The sequence below is a fragment of the Hyla sarda genome, unplaced genomic scaffold (assembly GCF_029499605.1).
Source record: "Hyla sarda isolate aHylSar1 unplaced genomic scaffold, aHylSar1.hap1 scaffold_518, whole genome shotgun sequence".
Taxonomy (NCBI): domain Eukaryota; kingdom Metazoa; phylum Chordata; class Amphibia; order Anura; family Hylidae; genus Hyla; species Hyla sarda.
The window spans coordinates 137,973-161,484 of NW_026610529.1; the positions used below are offsets into that span (position 1 = coordinate 137,973).

General features: G+C 47.7%; 2 protein-coding genes across 5 annotated transcripts in view; one reads left to right on the forward strand and one right to left on the reverse strand.

The window, feature by feature from the left end:
• Nucleotides 1–23,512, reverse strand: part of LOC130338369 (oocyte zinc finger protein XlCOF22-like) — a 55,769-nt gene that overhangs the window by 12,209 nt on the left and 20,048 nt on the right.
• Nucleotides 333–21,853, forward strand: LOC130338365 (oocyte zinc finger protein XlCOF7.1-like). 4 transcript variants are annotated; one of them, XM_056553985.1, is made up of 7 exons: nucleotides 333–372; nucleotides 1,909–2,056; nucleotides 2,551–2,730; nucleotides 5,525–5,651; nucleotides 5,735–5,799; nucleotides 5,966–6,248; nucleotides 20,075–21,853. In XM_056553985.1, exons 2-7 carry the CDS (start codon nucleotides 1,979–1,981, stop codon nucleotides 20,911–20,913), a joined length of 1,572 nt encoding a protein of 523 aa, XP_056409960.1. In that variant the 5' UTR covers nucleotides 333–372; nucleotides 1,909–1,978; the 3' UTR covers nucleotides 20,914–21,853. The 4 variants fall into 4 exon arrangements, with proteins under 4 accessions (XP_056409960.1, XP_056409961.1, XP_056409962.1 ...); XM_056553986.1 differs by lacking the exon at nucleotides 333–372 and adding an exon at nucleotides 379–406; XM_056553987.1 differs by lacking the exon at nucleotides 333–372 and adding an exon at nucleotides 432–486.

Genomic DNA, 23,512 nt, shown 5'->3' on the forward strand with positions numbered 1-23,512 from the left:
CTGCTGCTCTGAGAAATCTCCACACACAACACAACAGCAGTGATTGCCCCACCAGGACCTGCTCTGTATCTGCTACATGCTGGAGGTGTAGGACCTGTGATGTCACAATCATGTGACCAGTACATTTGGGGGCAAAGTAAGCAGTATAGATGTGACTGTGGCTAAAGGACCTGTGGGAAGGATCATGTGACAGGAGTGGGCGGAGCTCAGCAGTGCAGGATAGAGGAGATTGTAGTTGAAGTACCTGTGATAATGGTCATGTGACAGTAGAGTCCTGCATACACTGAGCAGATGAGCCTAGAGCAGCAGCCCCTGATCATGTGACTCCTCCTCCTCCATGTGACTGATCACATGACGGTGACATCATCGCAGGTCCTGTAAGTACACGGCTCCTCTACAGATACAGGTAGGTGTGTTCTCTCCCTGTCAGGATTCTCTTACGTCCCTCCAGCAGCACAGATGGTATATTCCTCCCCCCGCACACTGGTATGACCCATGCATTGTACTGACAATAAAACCTTACAAGGGTTAATCGCACCCCCTCCCCTATATAGAGGCCGATCCCCTCATCCTGGGATTTCTCCTTTGGGGATTATTTTTATGTATTTTTGTGTTTTTTACTTTAATATTATTTTATCTTTGCTCCTGGTGAGAGAAGGGTTAATATATTGTGTTGTTTCTGCTGCTGTTTGTGTTATTCCGCCATCTTTACTCATTTCCTATATCTCCGCCCAGTTGGCCCCCAGCTAGAAGCCCCGCCCTCCTGTCCTTGTGGCCCTATTCCTGTTATGTCTTTACCTCTAATATGTCAGGTTCTTCTTCTCCTTCTGGTTCTCTCCCCGCGGTGTCCACATGTCTCCCCGGCCGCCGCCATCTTGTAGAAGGAGGTTTATGGAGAACTGGGCCGACTCCTCTGTGGATCCAGGCTCTGCCGACACGCCCCCTCCCATAGACATGAAAGGAGGGGGTGTGGCTGTGACATCACGAAGGGGTGTGACTGTGGCATCACGAGGGGGTGTGGCTGTGACATCACGAGGGGGTGTTGCTGTGACATCATGAGGGGGTGTGGCTGTGACATTATGAGGAGGTGTGGCTGTGACATTTAGGGGGTGTGGCTGTGACATCATGAGGGGGTGTGGCTGTGACATCACGAGGGGGTGTGGCTGTGACACCACGAGGGGGCGTGGCTGTGACACCACGAGGGGGTGTGGCTGTGACATCATGAGGGGGTGTGGTGTGACATCACGAGGGGGCGTGGCTGTGAGGTGACAAAATGAACCCCTATAAAGGTGACTCCGCCCCCAGACATCTTCTCCTCTCTCTGGGGGAGGGGACAGACATTGATCTATAGATAAAATATAGTAAAATGATACATTAACCCTTCATCTCCCACATCCTATAAATCTTCCCATCTCCTCCGGCTCTGGTGTCCAAGGTGATAGATTAGTCGCCATCCATGAGTCTCATGATAGATTCTACCAGACGTGGCCCCCGTGGATGTGATTCCAGGATCCTGTGGAGTCGCCGTCCTGTTGTGTCCTCCAGCGTGTTCTCTGCTATATTGCTGGGTCATGTGATTGGTCGTCCATTCCCTCCTTATGCTCCTCCCCCCCTTGTTTCCCTTCACCCTCTATCCTCCCTTTTCCTTCTCTTTTCTTTACGTTTACCTTCTTGTCTTTCTTTTCGTGTTCTCGGTGTTTGTTCTTCTGTATTTGATTCTTTGCCGCCAAAGATTCTGAAAGATTTTCTGGTAATTTCCGAGGACGTCATCATAGAGGAGAACTCATCCGAAATCATTGTGACTATAATGTCTCCTCAGATGTTTCCCCAGATTATCTCCAGGAAATGGATTTTATTTCTCCATAGAATCTGGTGCGGTTTATCATCGTCTCTTCTTCTTCCCTTCAGGTTTCTCCAATCCAGGATCCTCTGCTGATATCTTCTATATAAGAGAATTCTCCTGGATGACCCATCAACCATGGAGAGAGACAGGAACAAGATGGCCGACAGGATCATAAACCTCACCCTACAGATACTCTTCCAGCTTACTGGAGAGGTGAGGGATTCTGGGAGTGATGTCACATGACCTCATTCTTATCTATGTAATAACAGATGGATATGACTGGAGAGGTGAGGGATTCTGGGAGTGATGTCACATGAACTCATTCTTATCGATAATAACAGATGGATATGACCGGAGAGGTGAGGGATTCTGGGAGTGATGTCACATGACCTCATTCTTATCTATGTAATAACAGATGGATATGACTGGAGAGGTGAGGGATTCTGGGAGTGATGTCACATGACCTCATTCTTATCTATGTAATAACAGATGATATGACTGGAGAGGTGAGGGATTCTGGGAGTGATGTCACATGACCTCATTCTTATCTATGTAATAACAGATGATATGACTGGAGAGGTGAGGGATTCTGGGAGTGATGTCACATGACCTCATTCCTATCTATGTAATAACAGATGGATATGACTAGAGAGGTGAGGGATTCTGGGAATGTATGTAGTGATATTAATGTGTCTCTCCATACACAGGATTACACAGTAGTGAAGAAGTCCTCTAGTGGGTGCTGTCGGGCCCCTGTGTGTGAAGGATGGGGAAGAACCCTGAGCCCAATCCCGGGGCCCCCACCTCACTCCCTGATACATGAGGAAATGGAGAAACAGAAGATCCGAGAACTGATCAACAAGATGATGGAGCTGCTGACTGGAGAGGTGACACTGCTGGGACATTATACAGTAATGGAGGGGTCTGGTGATGACTGGAGAGGTGACACTGCTGGGACATTATACAGTAATGGAGGGGTCTGGTGATGACTGTAGAGGTGACACTGCTGGGACATTATACAGTAATGGAGGGGTCTGGTGATGACTGGAGAGGTGACCCTGCTGGGACATTATACAAGAATGGAGGGGTCTGGTGATGACTGGAGAGGTGACACTGCTGGGAATGCTGGGACATTATACAGTAATGGAGGGGTCTGGTGATGACTGGAGAGGTGACACTGCTGGGACATTATACAGTAATGGAGGAGTCTGGTGATGACTGGAGAGGTGACACTGCTGGGACATTATACAGTAATGGAGGGGTCTGGTGATGACTGGAGATGTGACCCTGCTGGGACATTATACAGTAATGGAGGGGTCTGGTGATGACTGGAGAGGTGACACTGCTGGGACATTATACAGTAATGGAGGAGTCTGGTGATGACTGGAGAGGTGACACTGCTGGGACATTATACAGTAATGGAGGGGTCTGGTGATGACTGGAGAGGTGACACTGCTGGGACATTATACAGTAATGGAGGGGTCTGGTGATGACTGGAGAGGTGACACTGCTGGGACATTATACAGTAATGGAGGGGTCTGGTGATGACTGGAGAGGTGACACTGCTGGGATATTATACAGTAATGGAGGGGTCTGGTGATGACTGGAGAGGTGAAACTGCTGGAAATGCTGGGACATTATACAGTAATGGAGGGATCTGGTGATGACTCGAGAGGTGACACTGCTGGGACATTATACAGTAATGGAGGGGTCTGGTGATGACTGGAGAGGTGACACTGCTGGGACATTATACAGTAATGGAGGGGTCTGGTGATGACTGGAGAGGTGACACTGCTGGGAATGCTGGGATATTATACAGTAATGGAGGGGTCTGGTGATGACTCGAGAGGTGACACTGCTGGGACATTGTACAGTAATGGAGGGGTCTGGTGATGACTGGAGAGGTGACACTGCTGGAACATTATACAGTAATGGAGGGGTCTGGTGATGACTGGAGAGGTGACACTGCTGGGACATTATACAGTAATGGAGGGGTCTGGTGATGACTGGAGAGGTGACACTGCTGGGATATTATACAGTAATGGAGGGGTCTGGTGATGACTGGAGAGGTGAAACTGCTGGAAATGCTGGGACATTATACAGTAATGGAGGGATCTGGTGATGACTCGAGAGGTGACACTGCTGGGACATTATACAGTAATGGAGGGGTCTGGTGATGACTGGAGAGGTGACACTGCTGGGACATTATACAGTAATGGAGGGGTCTGGTGATGACTGGAGAGGTGACACTGCTGGGAATGCTGGGATATTATACAGTAATGGAGGGGTCTGGTGATGACTCGAGAGGTGACACTGCTGGGACATTATACAGTAATGGAGGGGTCTGGTGATGACTGGAGAGGTGACACTGCTGGAACATTATACAGTAATGGAGGGGTCTGGTGATGACTGGAGAGGTGACACTGCTGGGACATTATACAGTAATGGAGGGGTCTGGTGATGACTGAAGAGGTGACGCTGCTGGGACATTATACAGTAATGGAGGGGTCTGGTGATGACTGGAGAAGTGACCCTGCTGGGACATTATACAGTAATGGAGGGGTCTGGTGATGACTGGAGAGGTGACACTGCTGGGACATTATACAGTAATGGAGGGGTCTGGTGATGACTGGAGAGGTGACACTGCTGGGACATTATACAGTAATGGAGGGGTTTGGTCATGACTGGAGAGGTGACACTGCTGGAACATTATACAGTAATGGAGGGGTCTGGTGATGACTGGAGAGGTGACACTGCTGGGACATTATACAGTAATGGAGGGGTCTGGTGATGACTGGAGAGGAGACACTGCTGGGACATTATACAGTAATGGAGGGGTCTGGTGATGACTGGAGAGGTGACACTGCTGGGACATTATACAGTAATGGAGGGGTCTGGTGATGACTGGAGAGGTGACACTGCTGGGACATTATACAGTAATGGAGGGGTTTGGTGATGACTGGAGAGGTGACACTGCTGGAACATTATACAGTAATGGAGGGGTCTGGTGATGACTGGAGAGGTGACACTGCTGGGACATTATACAGTAATGGAGGGGTCTGGTGATGACTGGAGAGGTGACACTGCTGGGACATTATACAGTAATGGAGGGGTCTGGTGATGACTGGAGAGGTGACACTGCTGGGACATTATACAGTAATGGAGGGGTCCGGTGATGACTGGAGAGGTGACACTGCTGGGACATTATACAGTAATGGGGGGGTCTGGTGATGACTGGAGAGGTGACACTGCTGGGAATGCTGGGACATTATACAGTAATGGAGGGGTCTGGTGATGACTGGAGAGGTGACACTGCTGGGACATTATACAGTAATGGAGGGTTCTGGTGATGACTGGAGAGGTGACACTGCTGGGACATTATACAGTAATGGAGGGGTCTGGTGATGACTGGAGAGGTGACACTGCTGGGAATGCTGGGACATTATACAGTAATGGAGGGGTCTGGTGATGACTGGAGAGGTGACACTGCTGGGACATTATACAGTAATGGAGGGGTCTGGTTATGACTGGAGAGGTGACACTGCTGGGAATGCTGGGACATTATACAGTAATGGAGGGGTCTGGTGATGACTGGAGAGGTGACACTGCTGGGAATGCTGGGACATTATACAGTAACACCACTGGAGGGGTCGGGGTGATGACTGTATCATTATGTGTCAGGTTCCTATAAGGTGTCAGGACGTGGCGGTCTATTTCTCCATGGAGGAGTGGGAGTATGTAGAAGGACACAAGGATCAGTACAAGGATCAGGTCATGATGGAGGATCAGCAGCTCCTCACATCACCAGGTAATAGACATGACTATATACACACGTCCTGTCATTATTTGTATGTAACGAATGAATTCAGTCTCTGTATGTGTTCCCTTCAGTCAGATCCAGTAAGAGAACAGCACCAGAGAGGTGTCCCCGTCCTCTTCTCCCACAGGATGATCAGGTAGATGGAGATATTCCCTATGATCTGTAGAAGGGCTGTGAAGCTCTTGTGGTCAGTCCCCTCACCCTCCATGACTCCTCATCTCCTGCTCATCTATAACATCCAACGTGACTTCTCCTACTGTCTGATGACTTTTACAATATTTCTCCCACATCTTATGAATCAGGGAGAAGATCCGAACAATATTAATGCTCGAGAGACAGATGTGAGCGGTGATGAGCAGTATAAGGAGAACATTCCTACAGAGAAAGATCTCATCTATATTAACGGTACAGACATGAAGGAAGAAGAAAAGACAGATATAAGCAGCAGTGAGCAGTATAAGGAGGACATTCCTATAGGGAACGATCTGATCTATAATAATATTAGAGATTTAAGGGAAAAAAAAGAAACAGATGTGAGCGGTGATGAGCAGTATATGGAGGACATTCCTACAGGTAACCGCCCAGGTGAGTAGTAACCATGAAATGCAGAGAACAGTCACAGATTCTGCTTAGTCACCGACTTTAATAGTTTTTAATGGAATTTTTTTAAAGGGGTATTCCGATGGAAAACTATTTTTTTTAAGCAACTGATGCTAGAAAGTTAAATTACTTCTATTTAAAAATCTTTAGCCTTCCGATTAGGGATCGACCGATATCGTTTTTATTAGGGCCGATACTGATAATCGGTGGAGGTTAGGGCCGATAGCCGATAACTTATACCGATATTCCGGTATAAGTTATCGGCTATTTATCCCCCCGCAACTCCTCTGTAGATCATTGATTTAAAGCGGGCGCTTTAAATCAATGCACTGCAGTGGCTTTTGCGGTGCCACAGACCGCCGCCGCCACCCGCTTCTCTCCCCCTGCCTGTCCGGGGGTCCTGAGACCTATCAGCGCCACCGCTCCCCCCACCACCGCGACCGCCGCCACCGCACCACACCCGCCACCCCCCCCCCCCCTTACCCGCCGCACCGCGACCAACCCCCCGCACCGCAGCGGCACCATTGCCTCCCCAATCTCCGGTTTTATAATTACCTGGGTCCACTCCACATCTGGCTCCGATGGCGTCCTCCTGAACTGTCACTGTGCACACTGAGTCACGTCACTCGTCATTGCGCATAGCGTAACGCAGGACGCAGCAGGAGCAAGAAGTAGCGTGGGCTCTGGGAACAGGTAATTATAAAACCGGGGATGGGGGAGGCAATGGGGGCGGTGCGGTGGGGGGTGCGACGCGGTGCTGCGGTTCGGGGGGGCGGTCGCGGTGGGGGCGTGGCATTATCGGCAAGGTAATTGCCGATACCGATAATGCCCAAAATCGTGATTATCGGCCGATAATATCGGCCATACCGATAATCGGTCGATCCCTACTTCCGATACTAATCAGCTGCTGTATGCTGCAGAGAAAGTTGTGTAGTTCTTTTCAGTCTGACCACACTGCTCTCTGCTGCCACCTCTGTTCATGTCAGAACCTGTCCAGAGTAGGATAATTTCGCTATGGAGATTTTTTTCCTACTCTGGACAGTTCCTGACATGTACAGAGGTTTCAGCAGAGAGCACTGTGGTCAGACACAAAAGAACTACACAACTTCCTCAGGAGCATACAGCAGCTGATAAGTACTGGAAGGATTAAGATTTTTAAATAGAAGTAGTTTACAATTCTGAATAACTTTCTAGCATCAGTTGCTTAACCCCTTAAAGGACAAGTCTCACAGTAAACAATTGTTCAGCTTTTAGTGCTGAAGGTAAAGTTATATAGGTTTGTAAATCACTTCCATTACCAATGCTGCTTAGAAACAAGCTTTATCTGCATTCTTCTGTCTGACAGGAAATTCAGCTGTTTCAGGTTTTCATGACTTGCGACCCCCTATTCAGACTGTTATCAGCAGCATCCAGGGGCCGTGACGTGACAATTACCCAGAAAACCCCTGTGCTGCAGAGAGCTCCCTGTGCTCGGCCTTAGCCCCTCCCATCTGATGAATATTCACACTGTCCTCCCTCTGTTCTGCAGTGATTGGCTGAGCAGCACTGAGTTAGGGGTGGTAACAAGCTCTCTGCTCAGGCAGCTGAGAGCAGGAAATGTGAGCAGTGCATGCAGGGAAATGTAGTCTTTGAGATCACAGGCATAGCCACCATAACCAGGAAGTAACTGGAATTTATGAGCTGAATAGCCAGTGAATGGGGGCCGGAAAAAAAATCACAAACATGTCAGAGAGGTGGTAGGTGAATATACTATGGAATGGCTAGGTATTTATTTTTTTCTTTGCTGCATGGGATATCTTCTTTAAGGGCTCAGGGATTTTCCGTTTTTGCACTTTCGTTTTTTCCTCCTTACCTTTTAAAAATCATAACACTTTCAATTTTCCACCTAAAAATCCATATTATGGCTTATTTTTTTGCGTCGCCAATTCTACTTTGCAGTGACATTAGTCATTTTACCCAAAAATATACGGCGAAACGGAAAAAAAAATCATTGTGCGACAAAATCGAAGAAAAAACGCCATTTTGTAACTTTTGGGGGCTTCTGTTTCTACGCAGTACATATTTCGGTAAAAATGACACCTTATTATTCTGTAGGTCCATACGATTATAATGATCCCCTACTTATATAGGTTGGATATTGTCGGACTTCTGGAAAAAATCATCACTACATGCAGGAAAATTTATACGTTTAAAAATGTCATCTTATGACCCCTATAACTTTTTTATTTTTCCACGTACAGGGCGGTATGAGGGCTCATTTTTTGCGCCGTGATCTGAAATTTTAATCGGTATGATTTTTGTTTTGATCGGACTTTTTGATCACTTTTAATTCATTTTTTAATGGTATAAAAAGTGACCAAAATACGCTTTTTTGGACTTTGGAATTTTTTTTGCGCGTACGCCATTGACCGTGCGGTTTAATTAATGATATATTTTTATAGTTCGGACATTTACGCACGCGGCGATACCACATATGTTTATTTTTATTTTATTTTTACACTGTTTTATTTTTTTTATGGGAAAAGGGAGGTGATTCAAACTTTTATTAGGGAAGGGGTTAAATGACCTTTATTAACACTTTTTTTTAAATTTTTTTTGCACTGTTATAGGTCCCATAGGGACCTATAACACTGCACACACTGATCATTGTTATCCCATAGGGACCTATAACACTGCACACACTGATCTTCTACACAGATCACAGGCGTGTATTAACACGCCTGTGATCAGTGTTATCGGCGCTTGACTGCTCCTGCCTGGATCTCGGGCACGGAGCAGTCATTCACCGATCGGACACCGGGGAGGCAGGTAAGGGCCCTCCCGGTGTCCTGTCAGCTGTTCGGGACGCCGCGATTTGACCACGGCGGTCCCGAACAGCCCGACTGAGCAGCCGGGTCACTTTCACTTTAGAAGCGGCGGTCAGCTTTGACCGCCGTTCTAAAGGGTTAATACCGCACATCGCCGCGATCGGCGATGTGTGGTATTAGCCACGGGTCCCGGCCGTTGATGAGCGCCGGGACCGACGCGATATGATGCGGTATCGCGGCGCGATCCCGCTTCATATCGCGGGAGCCGGCGCAGGACGTAAATATACGTCCTGCGTCATTAAGGGGTTAAAAAGAGTACCCCTTTAAGCCCTGTGTCCTGTCAGTCTTTTCTGCTGTATATTCCTTTATTCAGTTGGAATACAAGGATTCCTGATCTCCCTCCTTACTGATAACGCTCTATCCCCGGTGAATCCTCTTTGGAGACTGATAAACGTATTATCTACGACTACAGAGACATTTCATCTCCCTGTCCGTTCTCCCTCTGCGGCAGAGCAGCTCATGTCCATGTAACAGGGGACGAGAACTGTGGCCAAGAATTCAATAGAGTTCTGTATTGTAGCAGCAGAAGTGTGCTGGCATAAGGAAGCGCTGGTGGACACGTTCTCTCGTGGACTCTCCGATATTATACAAGATGAGATTGTGGCCTCCTGGATCATCTGAAACGGTGAAACCAATGCAGCTCAGGACCACCCCCCTTTCCGTGGAGGAGAAGGAATATATTAGGGGGAGGGGATGTGTCTTTATTGTGGCCCTTTGCTCAGATCATGCCAAACCCGGTGAGGAAACACTTGGGGTCCTGCTAGGGACAGATATTGGGTGGGCTTTCTTCATCCCCAGAGTTCCACAAAGACAAAGCTATGATTAGGATTATCCTATCATGGTATATTTCATCGGTGGTCACGCAGGTCCTCGTGGTCTCCAGTGCTGATGGTTATTTTGATGATGTGTTTGTAGCCAAAAACTCTATCCCACTCCAGCTTTGGGTCCACTGGCCATGGAAGTGATTTATAGAAGACCCTTACAGCCCCCTCACCTTATCCATGAGACAGTTCCCTTGTCTGTGGTGTTGGGGGCACTTTACCAGGAGACCCTCTAGTTCCAGGTGATTATCTCTCGGCATTATCCTGTTGTGCTCGGTTCTTTGTTTCCAGAGACATAATCCCCGTTTGGACTGGGTCACAGCTGAGGTTTGTCTTGGTCCCCTCAGTTTGCTTCTACCTTTACATATAGATCGGTTTGGTTGGTTTGTATCTCCTCGGTCTGTCGTATAATTGTACACGACAAAGATCTTCTCTTCCTAAAGTATACCAGGAGTACAGCAATGTGTTTGATAAGATGTAGGCAGGGGGCACTACCTCCCCACAGACCCCATGATTGTACCATTGAGCCTCAACCAGGTGCTATACCCCCAAAGGGCCGAGTCTACCCTCTGTTTGTGGCAGAGAACCAAGCCATAGAGGAGTATGTTACAGACGGACTGTCCCAGGGGTTCATACATAAATCTAGTTGAGGCCCCTGTGATTGGTGAGTTGAGGCCCCTGGGATTGGTGAGTTGGGGCCCCTGGGATTGGTGAGTTGAGGCCCCTGGGATTGGTGAGTTGGGGCCCCTGGGATTGGTGAGTTGAGGCCCTGTATCAATCTCAGGGGCCTCAATCACATTACAGTCTTATCCAAAGTAACTTATAGAGAATCTGACCCCTTGTTCTCCACACTAAAGCCAATATACGGGGATATAGTGGGGTAAACAGCTTTACAAAGAGGGGTCACTTACTCACATCCGTTTAGTATATGCAGAGTTCCGGCGCTGTAATCATTAGCTGCATTGCTACGTTGTGAGAGATTGTTCTGTATTACAAACTGGAGAAATGTGAATTCCACGAAGGTCACAAACGTTTTACACTCTGAAAGCTGCCGTCACCACAGCTCCCATCCTGGGTCACCACAACCCAGCTTCCCCGTTCATACGATGCGTCTGAGACAGAATAGGTGCCTCACCTTCCTACCCCAGAGAGACCATTTTATCCTTATAGCTTTCTTACCAGGAATCTTTCCTCAGTGGCCATCATTTGTCCCTCAAGGAGTGGCCGCACTTGTCTGTGGGTACTACCGGACCTATTCTAATTCTTATGGAGCACAAACACTTCATTTACCTCCCTGCGGCCAAATGTTTATCTCTAGGACAGGCTAGGTGGGCTCTCTTCTTCTTCTCCCCATTTTATTATGTGTCTCCTTTCTTCTTGGCACTAAGAACACTAAGGCCGGGTTCAAATGGCTGAAAATTTGCGGAATGAACACCCAGAAAACATGAGCGACATTTTGCACATTTAAATGATCCGACGGGCGGTAGGACCGTTCTGAAATGCGGCGTCTCATAGACTGAAATACATTTCCAAGCAGAATCTGCAGAAAGAATCGTCAAGTCTGATCTGTAAATTCCGTTGTGTGCACAGTGCAGCAGAATCTTATTGAAATCGCCTCGACAGAACATATACTAAAATCTTCTTAAAATCAAGCGGACTCTGCTGCAGCCCCTCTTTACCTGGTGGATCTTGGCTGCATTCTTCAGCTGAGTGCCGCTGCTAGTAGCTGACATGGAGCAATCTCTTATACTGGATATTAACCACTTAGATGCTACAGTCAAAGCTGACATCAGCATTTATACTTGTAATAACGTGAGAAAAAACCTTGAAGAGGCGCTGCTGATTCCGTAACAAACCAAAACCAGAGATGCAAAAGTATAAAACACTGGAAGGTTTATTTGAATAAAACAAATAAAAAGATTACGCATTTCGGGAGAGCCACACCCTTCTTCAGATCAGTATACATACAGTGAATACAGTCAGACTTTTAATAGGTGCAAACAAGGCGCCAACAACTTAGTGGGAGGGGCCTGAGAAAACACTCATCACATGGTATACAGTTAAAACAGTACAAATTAAACATCAGTAGTAAAAATACACTTAGTTAAAATAAGAAATAGGAGGATGCATGAATAATGTATTAATAATAGGTAGGTGTCAGGATTCGGCAGGCTGGTGGTGGATCCTGTGTGTCAGTGAGGGATTGGCGTGGACCGTACTGGAGGATCGGTTCTAAGTTGCTTCTGGTTTTCACCAGAGCTCGCCGCAAAGTGGGATGGTCTTGCTGCGGCGGTAGCAACCAGGTCGTGTTCTCCGGTAGCGGCTCAACCTCACTGACTGCTGAGACAGGTGTAGTACAAAGGAGCAGGCAGAAGCGTGGTCGGACGTAGCAAAGGTCAGGGCAGGCGGCAAGGTTCACAGGCGAGAGGACAATAGCAACGGGTACGGCAACGGGCAAGGCAAAACACAACTGTAGGGAACGCTTTCAAAATGGCACTAGGCACAAAGATCCGGCAAGGGCAGGAAGGGGAAAAGCTCTTAAATAGGCAGGGACACAGTAGGGGAATCAGGAACCAGCGCATCAATTATTGGTGCGATGGCCCTTTAAATTTACCATAGACGGCGCGCCCTGGGGAGCGGGGCCGCGCGAGCCGGAATGACGAGGGTGGGGCCGCAGCGCCGGAGCGCAGGTGAGAAGGACGCGGCGCGTGAGCGGTGGCCAGCCGCCACGCGAGCCGCGTTCCCAGGACAATAGGACCCGCGCTCCCGGTCTCTGACCGGGAGACAACGGGGGCAGCGGAGGTAGGCAGCGGGCGCTCCTATCCGGAGGCGGGGATCGGAGCGCTCGCTGTAACAGTACCCCCCCCCCCCCCCCTTAGGTCTCCCCCTCTTCTTGAACCAAGAAAGTTGAGAACGAAGCTGCGGTCCAAGATGTTACTCTCAGGCTCATACGACCTTTCCTCAGGGCCGCAGCCCTCCCAATCAACCAAAAAAAATCTTTCCCCCCGGGAGATCTTAGAAGCTAGAATTTCTTTGACCATGAAGATGTCAGAGGTACCAGCAACAGGGGTGGGAGAAAGAAGTTTGGGAGATAAGCGGTTAAAGACAGCGGGTTTAAGGAGGGAGACATGGAAAGAGTTATGGATACGAAGGGAGGGAGGAAGATGGAGCTGGTAGGCAACCTGATTAATGCGGCTTTTGACCCTGAAGGGACCCAAGAAACGAGGGCCCAGCTTGTAACTTGGTACCTTGAATCTGACGTACTTAGAAGAAAGCCACACCTTGTCCCCAGGACGGAATTCTGGAGGAGATCTGCGACTCTTATCGGCCTGGATCTTCATATGGGTCGAAGCCTTGAGGAGAGCTGAGTGGGTCTCTTGCCAAATGGAAGAGAAGTCTTGAAGAAGATCTTCGACAGCAGGTACAGAAGAGGAAGTGGTGGTTAGAGGCAGAGGTGGCAGGGGATGACGACCATACACCACGAAAAACTGAGATTTGTTGGAGGCGGAGGATGACTTGAAATTATAAGAAAACTCCGCCCACGGGAGTAGATTCGACCAATTGTCATGACGGGAAGACACAAAATGACGGTGATAGTCTCCCAGGATTTGGTTGATTCGCTCCACTTGACCATTAGACTGTGGATGGTACGAGGAGGAAAAGTCCAATTTGACTCCGAGTTGACCACAGAGAGCCCTCCAGAATTTTTAACAAACTGCACTCCACGGTCCGAGACGATGTGTCTGGGAAGACCGTAGAGGCAGAGGATGTGAAGAAAAAACTGTTTGGCTAGTTCAGGCACGGACGGAAGACCAGGCAGGGGCACAAAGTGAGCCACCTTCGAGAACCGATCCACCACAACCAAAATTACTTGGGGAGGGAAGATCAGTAATAAAGTCCATGGCTATGTGAGACCAGGGGGTCTCAGGCACAGGAAGGGGCAGAAGAAGGCCCGCTGGTTTCTGACGGGGAACCTTGTCACGGGCACAGACCATGCAGGATTGAACGAATTTGGTGACGTCTCTCTCCAGAGAGGGCCACCAGTACCTTTGAGAGATTAGTTGAAGAGTCTTCTTGACCCCAGGATGACCAGCAAAAAGGGAAGCATGGCCCCACTTGAGAATCTGTAGCTGTTTACGAGGAGGAATGTAGATCTTGCCAGGAGGCAGTAGGCGCATGTCCGTGGGAGCCACAGAGATGAGACGTTCAGGTGGGATAATGTGTTGGGGAGAAGGTAGGTCCCCCACAACGTCAGAAGAGCGAGAAAGGGCATCAGCCCTAATGTTCTTGGCAGCAGGACTGAAATGAATCTCAAAGTTGAAGCGGGCGAAAAACAAGGACCAACAGGCTTGACGGGGGTTCAGTCTCTGGACAGACTGGAGGTAGGCTAAGTTCTTATGGTCTGTGAAAATGTTCACTGGGTGAGGAGCACCCTCAAGAAGATGTCTCCATTCCTCTAGGGCCAGCTTAATAGCCAACAGTTCTCTGTCCCCAATGGAGTAGTTCCTTTCAGCGGAGGAAAAAGTTTTAGAAAAGAAGCCGCAGGTTATGGTCTTACCCTTGGACGACTTCTGGGTAAGCACAGCTCCGGCTCCCACTGAGGATGCATCCACCTCAAGAAGGAATGCCTCTTCAGCCTCAGGAGGCCAGGTCTTAGGATTAGCTCCTTTTCTGGTTAATGCCACTATGGGAGCCACCAGGGTAGAATAATGTGGAATAAATTGCCTGTAGTAGTTAGCAAAACCTAAGAATCTTTGTATGGCCCGGAGTTCAGTGGGGCATGGCCAATCTAGAACTGAGGAAAGCTTAGCAGGATCCATTTGCAATCCCTGAGCAGAGATGATGTAACCGAGAAATGGCAAGGAGGAACGTTCAAAGAGACATTTTTCGATCTTGGCATACAGGCGGTTTCTTCTAAGACAAGTGAGGACTTGACGAACATGAGCCCGGTGCTGGTCCAGGTTAGAGGAGAATATAAGGATATCATCCAAATATACTACCACACAGGTATAAAGCAAGTCCCGGAAGATATCGTTAACAAATTCCTGGAAGACCGCAGGAGCATTACAGAGACCGAAGGGCATAACCAGATACTCGAAGTGTCCATCCCTGGTGTTAAAGGCGGTCTTCCATTCATCTCCCTCTCGGATGCGGATCAGGTTATAAGCCCCACGAAGATCCAATTTGGTAAAGATCTTAGCACCTCTGAGACGATCAAACAGTTCTGAGATCAGGGGCAGAGGATAGCGGTTCTTGATGGTAATCTTATTAAGTCCTCTGTAGTCAATGCAGGGGCGGAGAGAACCATCTTTTTTAGAGACAAAGAAAAAAACGGCTCCGGCAGGGGAGGAAGACTTCCTAATAAACCCTCTTTGAAGGTTTTCTCGCAGATAGTCAGACATGGCTTGAGTCTCAGGAGGAGAGAGAGGATAGATTCTGCCCCGAGGTGGAGAAGAACCAGGTAGCAGGTCAATAGGACAATCATAAGGCCTGTGAGGTGGAAGAGTCTCTGCTTGTTTCTTACAGAAGACATCTGCAAAATCGTGGGAAGACTTGGGAAGACCCGGGGGTGGAAGCACTGGCGGGACTCGTTTAATAGGAGCAGGCTTGAGACATCGGTTAGAGCAGGATGAACCCCAGCGAAGAATCTCCCCGGTGGTCCAATTAAGGACAGGACAATGGCGTTGCAACCACGGAAGACCCAGCAGGAGCTCTGAGGAACAAAAAGGAAGGACAAAAAACTCCAAAGCCTCTGTATGAAATATCCCAATGTCCATCCGAAGAGGCTGGGTACGGTACTGAACCGTGGCAGAAAGTCTCTCACCATTTACAGTAGAGATGAGGAAGGGTTTAGACAGACGGACTATGGGAATTCGGTACTTCTCGACCAAGGAGGCGTGGATAAAATTGCCAGCAGACCCGGAGTCCAAGAAGGCGGCAGCCGTAAAGGAGGACTTGGACGGTAGGAACAACTGCACAGATAAGATGAGTCGTGGAGAGGAAGAATCCACACCCAGCAACGCCTCTCCCACGTTTACTAGGTGCGGGCGTTTCCCGAACGTAGAGGACGAAGAGGACAGTCTCTCAGGAAGTGCTCGGTACTGGCGCAGTACAGACATAGATTTTCGTCTCTATGACGGCTTCGTTCTTGTGGGGTCAGGCGAGACCGGTCCACCTGCATGGCTTCCACAGCGGGAGGCCCAGGAACAGGTTGAGGTGGACGGAAAAAAACGGGAGCCAGACGAGGAAAACGTCTTGGACGAGTCTTTTCTTTCTCCTGGAGGAGTTCCTCTTGTCTTTCAGAAAAACATTTATCAATCCTGGTGGCCAGCAAGATGAGGTCACAGAGGGTAGAAGGCAGCTCTCGAGCTGCAAGGACGTCCTTAATATCAGAATTAAGTCCTTTCTTGAAAGTAGCGCAGAGGGCTTCATTGTTCCAATTAAGTTCTGCGGCGAGTGTGCGGAACTGTTTAGCATAGTCCCCCACAGAAGAACCTCCTTGGGTCAAGTTCAGTATGGCAGTCTCTGCGGAGGTAACCCGGGCGGGTTCCTCAAAAACGTTACGGAATTCCCGGCAGAAGTTCTGTACAGAGGTGGTGGCAGGATCAGCGCGGTCCCAAAGTGGTGTAGCCCAGGCCAGGAACCTCCCGGTAAGCAGACTAAGGATGAAGGCAACCTTGGCTCGCTCAGTTGGAAACTGATCTGAGAGTAGCTCGAGATGGAGGGAGCACTGAGACAGGAACCCTCGGCACTGCTTGGGGTCTCCGTCGTATTTGTCCGGCAAGGACAAACGGATTCTGGATCCGGAAGCAACTGCAGGAGGAGAAGAAGCGGCAGAAGCAGACGGAGGTACTGGCTGTTGCTGAGACGGCAGAAGCTGCTGAATCATAGTGGTTAGCTGAGCCAGCTGTTGACCTTGCTGGGCGACAATGGTGGTGAGGTCCGCCAGACTAGGCAATGGAACGTCAGCGGGATCCATGGCCGGATCTTACTGTCAGGATTCGGCAGGCTGGTGGTAGATCCTCTGTGTCAGTGAGGGATTGGCGTGGACCGTACTGGAGGATCGGTTCTAAGTTGCTACTGGTTTTCACCAGAGCCCGCCGCAAAGCGGGATGGTCTTGCTGCGGCGGTAGCAACCAGGTCGTGTCCTCCGGTAGCGGCTCAACCTCACTGACTGCTGAGACGGGCGTAGTACAAAGGAGAAGGCAGAAGCGTGGTCGGACGTAGCAAAGGTCAGGGCAGGCGGCAAGGTTCACAGGCGAGAGGACAATAGCAATGGGTACGGCAACGGGCAAGGCAAAACACAACTGTAGGAAACGCTTTCAAAATGGCACTAGGCACAAAGATCCGGCAAGGGCAGGAAGGGGAAGAGCTCTTAAATAGGCAGGGACACAGTGGGGGAATCGGGAACCAGCGCATCAATTATTGGTGCGCTGGCCCTTTATATTTACCATAGACGGCGCGCGCGCCCTGGGGAGCGGGGCCGCGTGAGCCGGAATGACGAGGACGGGGCCGCAGCGCGCCGGAGCGCAGGTGAGAAGGAGGGGGACGCGGCACGTGAGCGGTGGCCAGCAGCCACGCGAGCCGCGTCCCCAGGACAATAGGACCCGCGCTCCCGGTCGGTGTCTCTGACTGGGAGACGCCGAGGACCGGGGGCAGCGGAGGTAGGCAGAGGGCGCTCCGATCCGGAGGCGGGGATCGGAGCGCTCGCTGTAACAGTAGGATTGAAGTAATAAACAGAATAGAAAATTGGGCCAGTGGTGGCCACATCCGGGCTGCTGAGAACATCCGGATTTCAGATTTAAACAAAGCTGACGTCAAGAGAAGCGTATAGCCATGTGATGATGCGCTTGTGAAAACCACTGCTTAGCACAGAGAGGTGTAGTCACGGATGCTTCACTATGGAGCGGTCATCACATGACTACAGGTGCCCAAACATCAGAGTGGAGACCCCGGCAGGAGAAAGCTAGACTGTCAGTAAATGTCAGCGTGGACTGTGAGCGTCGGCATCAGCAGTTGTGAGCCATGCGCGGCGCCAGTGATCGCTGGCAGCAGTTCAGCAGCAACGTCATAATAAACTAACTGTGCTGGGAACAGTTCGGCAGTTATGTATGTGCAACACTGAATATATTGTGTAGGGGAGTGCATGGTGACATAACCAGCTAATGTGTGTGCGAGAGGGGGAAGTAGTATAAGAGACAAGAATGTAAACAGTATACACAAGAGGCAATACAAAGAGCTGGTAATAGGAAGAACATAGTGCTATATTACCATGATACTGAAAATGTAATATAAAGCAATATAATACTTATAGAGAAAGGCGTGATGAGCCATAATAGAGAAAGATAATAAGAAAGGGATACTAAAATCATCTATATAGTCATACGGGCAACCAGCAGGTGTATAAGAGGTGTATATAGGGATATAAATACATGAAACATACTTATATATAAAAATACATATATATATTACATAAAATATATAAAAACATATAGAAGAGGAAGCGATAAATAGATAAATAAACATAAGTATGGGCGTGCACACTGACATGTATGTGGATGTTCAGTGTGAAACGACTGGAGGCCAAAATCAGAGCACAGTGCAATTATTATTCGCACATGTATTTGGATATTAAAGGGAGTGTTTATAAGAGAAAACATCAGGATGGTTAATGTATTAAAGGTTACACTAAATCATTTCATTCAGACCCCGGGGGACAGGGTGCGGAGGGTTTGTCTTCTCCTTAGTGAGTTATATCTCTGGTTCACATCTTTAGCCACCTGTTCAATGGGAGTTGCCCATATGGAGTTGAAATGGCCATTGTGGCGTTCTGTTATGTGAAACACTATGCAGTAGGAACCCATGTGCTGTGTTGCTGCCGTGTTTGTTCAGGCGTTCCCTGAAACAGCCAATGGTCCTACCGACATATTGTAGGTTGTCCGGGCATTGGAGCAAATAGATGATATATTGTGACCCACAGTTAAGAAATTACTTAATAGGGAATGATTCCCCAGTAACAGTAGAAGAAAAGGTTTTACATACCAGTCATACCTGCTGACCGTATTCTAGCCCTATATGTACTAGTGCCACCTGAGTGATGGGTGTTTTGTGCCTAAAAAACTCAGGCTACCTCTGTTCTGTGTGCACCATGATCCCAAAGCAGCCGGACACCTCAGGAGAAATCAGTTATTATGGGCCCTGTTGCGAAAATTCTGGTGGCCCCGTGTTCTGACCTCTACACAGTGATCATTGGGTTTGAGACAGAACACAAGGTAGGATGAGGAGATTGTTCCATTGTGTAATATTCTGGACAAGATGTAACTATGAATATATGAAACGTTTAACCCCTTAATGACCCATTATGTTTATTTACCCCCTCTATACCTGGTGGCTCTTGGCCACATTCATCAGCTGAGGGCCGCTGCTAATAGCAGACACGGAGCAATCTCTGGTGCTGGCTATTAACCACTTAGATGCTACTGTCAAAGCTGACATCAACGATTAAACAGCCTTAGTGAGAATCATTGGCGGAGCAGTGGTCTGGATTGGCTCCTCACGAAGTGAACATGGGGGGCTCATCCATTGTCATGGCAGCCCAAGGCCTTTGCTAGGACTCTGTCACTGCCGGGACTCTGCTATTGATACAGCCTGACTATGGTCGGCTCTGATGGATCAATGCAGTAAATACATACTGTACTGATTTGTATGAGCAATCCAATGACTGCTCATACAAGTCCTATAGAGGGACCAAAAAGTGTATAAAATTCTAAATATGTTTTAAAAATGTAAATGACCCCCCTCCAATAATATTTAAACATTTTTGTTTTAAAAATTTAAAAGCTATTTTTGTTGTAATTGTTTTTAAAAAGTAGTAAAGCGTAATGAAAACTATGCAAATTAGATATCGATGTGATTGTATGGACCGGACTTAATATTTTAATGCTTGTTGATATAATGTAAGATCAGTCCCACAAAAAACAAGCTCTCAAACGTAGTGTAGATGGATACATTTTAAAAGTTGTGGCTATGAGGAGAGGAGAAAAAAATTATATCACAAAAGCTTACATTTCCTGGGTTGTTAAGGGGTTAATACTGATAATAAAATCTGTGTTATTCTCTGCAGATTCTTGTACCAGGAGATCAGAGGAGAATCTTATATCTTCAGATTATAAAGCAGATGATGATATCACACAAGATACATATGAAGAACATTCCATTATCCCAGATACACCCTCAGCCCTTCACATCCAAGATCTGTCATCTCATCCTTATATACAGGTCCTGTCTTCTCAGTCATCACAGAAAGGTCACAGAAGGGGTGTTGGACATCATCAAGCTCATACAGGAAAGAAAACATACTCATGTTCAGAATGTGGGAACTGTTTTACTTTTAAAACAGGTCTTGTTGTACATCAGAGAACTCACAAAAGAGAGAAGCCGTTTTCATGTTCAGGATGTGGGAAATGTTTTACTCAGCAATCACATCTTGTTACACATCAAAGAACTCACACAGGGGAAAAGCCATTTTCATGCTCAGAATGTAGAAAATGTTTTACTCAGCAATCACATCTTGTTTCACATCAAAGAACTCACACAGGAGAGAAGCCATTTTCATGTGCAGAATGTGGGAAATGTTTTGCTCAGCAATCAGATCTTATTAAACATCGGCGAACTCACACAGGGGAGAAGCCATTTTCATGTGCAGAGTGTGGGAAATGTTTTACTCAGCAATCAACTCTTGTTAAACATCAAAGAACTCACACAGGGGAGAAGCCATTTTCATGTGCAGAGTGTGGGAAATGTTTTGCTCAGCAATCAGATGTTGTTAAACATCAAAGAACTCACACAGGGGTAAAGCCATTTTCATGTTCAGAATGTGGGAATTGTTTTACTGACAAATCAAGTCTTGTTAGACATCTAAGAATTCACACAGGAGAGAAGCCAATTCAGAGCAGTAAATGATGCAGATAACACATCTATATATTATCCATGTACATAGGATATCTGACATTTATACATACAGTGATCCCCCGACTTATGATGGCCCCGACATATGATCATTTCAACATATGATGGCCTCTCAGAGCCCATCGTATGTTGAAGGCAGCCTCGACATATGATGCTGCTGTGTGTCGGGGCCATCGTACAAACAGCTATCTGACAGCGCTGACAACTTCAGCAACTGACAGTTGTTTAATGTGCCCCGTTCTGCCTCCTGTTACTCACATGCTGTCCTGCTAACTCACGGAGGCTTCCACTGTGAGCTCCGTGTAAGCCCCGCCCCCCCAGTGCAGCCATAGCCAATAGCCTGCAGCATCTTGCTGCAGGCATCCAATGAGCTGCTGGCTGCCCTCCCCTTCCTTTCCTATAGAGCTGTAGTCGGCAGGATGGTAATGGAGGACATTCTGTCCCCCCCTGAAGGTATATAAAGAACTGTACAGTACTGTATCCGATGTCACACATCACATACAATACATATACACACTATACACCCCATACATCAATGTTTCCCTATCAGTGTGCCTCCAGCTGTTGCAAAACTATAACTCCCAGCATGCCCAGACAGTCAATGGCTGTACATGCATGCTGGGAGTTGTAGTTGTGCAACAGCTGGAGGCACCCTGGTTTGTTAAACACTCCCCATACACTCCACATACAATGGTCATCCCAGAACCAATTAGCAGTTTCCCATAGAGATATGTATTCAACATACAATGGTTCCGAGGCCCCAGAACCAATTACCATTTTTACATAGACATATGAACTCGACATATGATGGTTTCAACATATGATGGTTCTCCTGGAACCAATTAATATCATATGTTGAGGGACCACTGTATATCATATACTGCATCTCCAAACTTGTTACCAATTGTCAATAAACATTTTCTTTCTTATATGATTTATTATCTTACATTCATCTCCGCACACTGGACTTATAATAAATGTAATATTGTCCCTGACGTTGTGTATAGGGAATGTAACGCGTCAGTGTTGTCCCCGCCCCCTTCTCATTATGATTATAGAGACTTTAATTCAAGGCATCAGACAGGATCCGCGCGTCTCCCTTGAAGATCGTCTCTTCTAACCATAACTGTTTATTAGATTTTTTCAATTTTATAAGAACAGCAATAAAAGTAAGTTTAACTACATTGCACAGGTGTAACAGACATGAGTAGTGCAGTACCCTCAGAGTCAAGAAAGTAAAACACAATAAACAGGTCATAATAGCAAGGTAATATATGACTTTGATGTTAACCTCTCCACTAGCATTAAATACCGGCATAAATAGGACAGAGCATACAACCACCCATGTGCACCGACAACACAAGACCAATAAGCTGACACACAAACAAACAGACAAGCAGAACAAAATATAACAATACAACACACGAAAAGGGGGAAGAGGGGAGGGGGCCACGAAAGACAAAGAAAAGGAAAAGATAGAAGACCTGCAGACACATGTGAAACCCCAGGAAGCTCACTCCAGACCAGCTGAAAGACGAAGAGGACCAAGGGTATTAGTAAGGGACGCCAGGGAGTACCATTCAGTGTGACGGAAAAGTAACACTATGGCATCAATTGGGTTTTGGTATAGTGAGCGGACAGGAAAGTACGCCACTTTGCAAAGAATTTCCTCGCATTGTGTTCTCTGTGTCTTTCTGTGTCCAGTCTGTCCACCTACACCTACCACATCGGCTATGGCCGGCATGGGAGTCTTTATCCAGTCACACATAATTATGCGCGTACTTTGCAACAGAAAGATCAACAGACTGAGGAGTCAATGGAACCCGAACGGTCCAATACCTAGTGATATAGTCTACAACGTCCCCCCAAAAGCTCTGCGACTTGGAACAGGACCAAATGCCATGATAAAAATCCCTGTCGGGAGTATTGAATTTCGGACAGGCAGTATGTCTGTCTGGGAATGCAGAGGTAGCCGGGATATTAAAGCCCAAGTAGCCAAAGTGCATTAGCTTAAAAATTTTTTCGCACCAGCGCTCATTGATGACATTAACCCTCACTTTTCACCAACCCCCCAATATCCGCTCGCGTACATCAGGATCCTGAAGAATTGACTCCTATTTAGCAAAAAGTGTATGTTTGGAGACCTTTAAAAGACGGTCATTAAAGTATCTATACAAAGCCGAAATAGACGCCTTCCTAGTTTATGGACCTACCTTGTCTTCAAAAGAGGAGGAAGACAATTCGGAGGACAGTTCCTGAGCCGGGACGTGCAAAAAGAAAGAAGTTGAGACACTTGGAGAAAATGAGAAGGCGGCAGAGAGAAGTTAGTAATTTCCTGCGGGCGGAGCCACTGTCTTTCCTCGGCATGCATCAACTGTCTTGCCACATTTATCCCCTTGCTACGCCAAACCTCAGACAAACTGTTCTCTCTGCCGTGGAGAAATTCTGGATGACCCCAGAGATTGAGACGCCCAGATAGCAAAAAAGGTAGACCATAGGCCCTACAAACAGCTTTCTACGTTAACATCGTGTCCATAATTACTAATGAACGCATTATATGGGTGGGAAGGCATGGGATGCGGATATGGAGGCA

What these genes read in the sequence shown, in the direction of transcription:
- LOC130338365 (XM_056553985.1), top strand. Translation starts at nt 1,979, where the DNA reads ATGGAGAGAGACAGGAACAAGATGGCCGACAGGATCATAAACCTCACC. An exon ending in TCTTCCAGCTTACTGGAGAG is followed by an intron (nt 2,057 to 2,550) that starts GTGAGGGATTCT and finishes CTCCATACACAG; the next exon opens with GATTACACAGTAGTGAAGAA. An exon ending in TCCTACAGGTAACCGCCCAG is followed by an intron (nt 6,249 to 20,074) that starts GTGAGTAGTAAC and finishes TATTCTCTGCAG; the next exon opens with ATTCTTGTACCAGGAGATCA.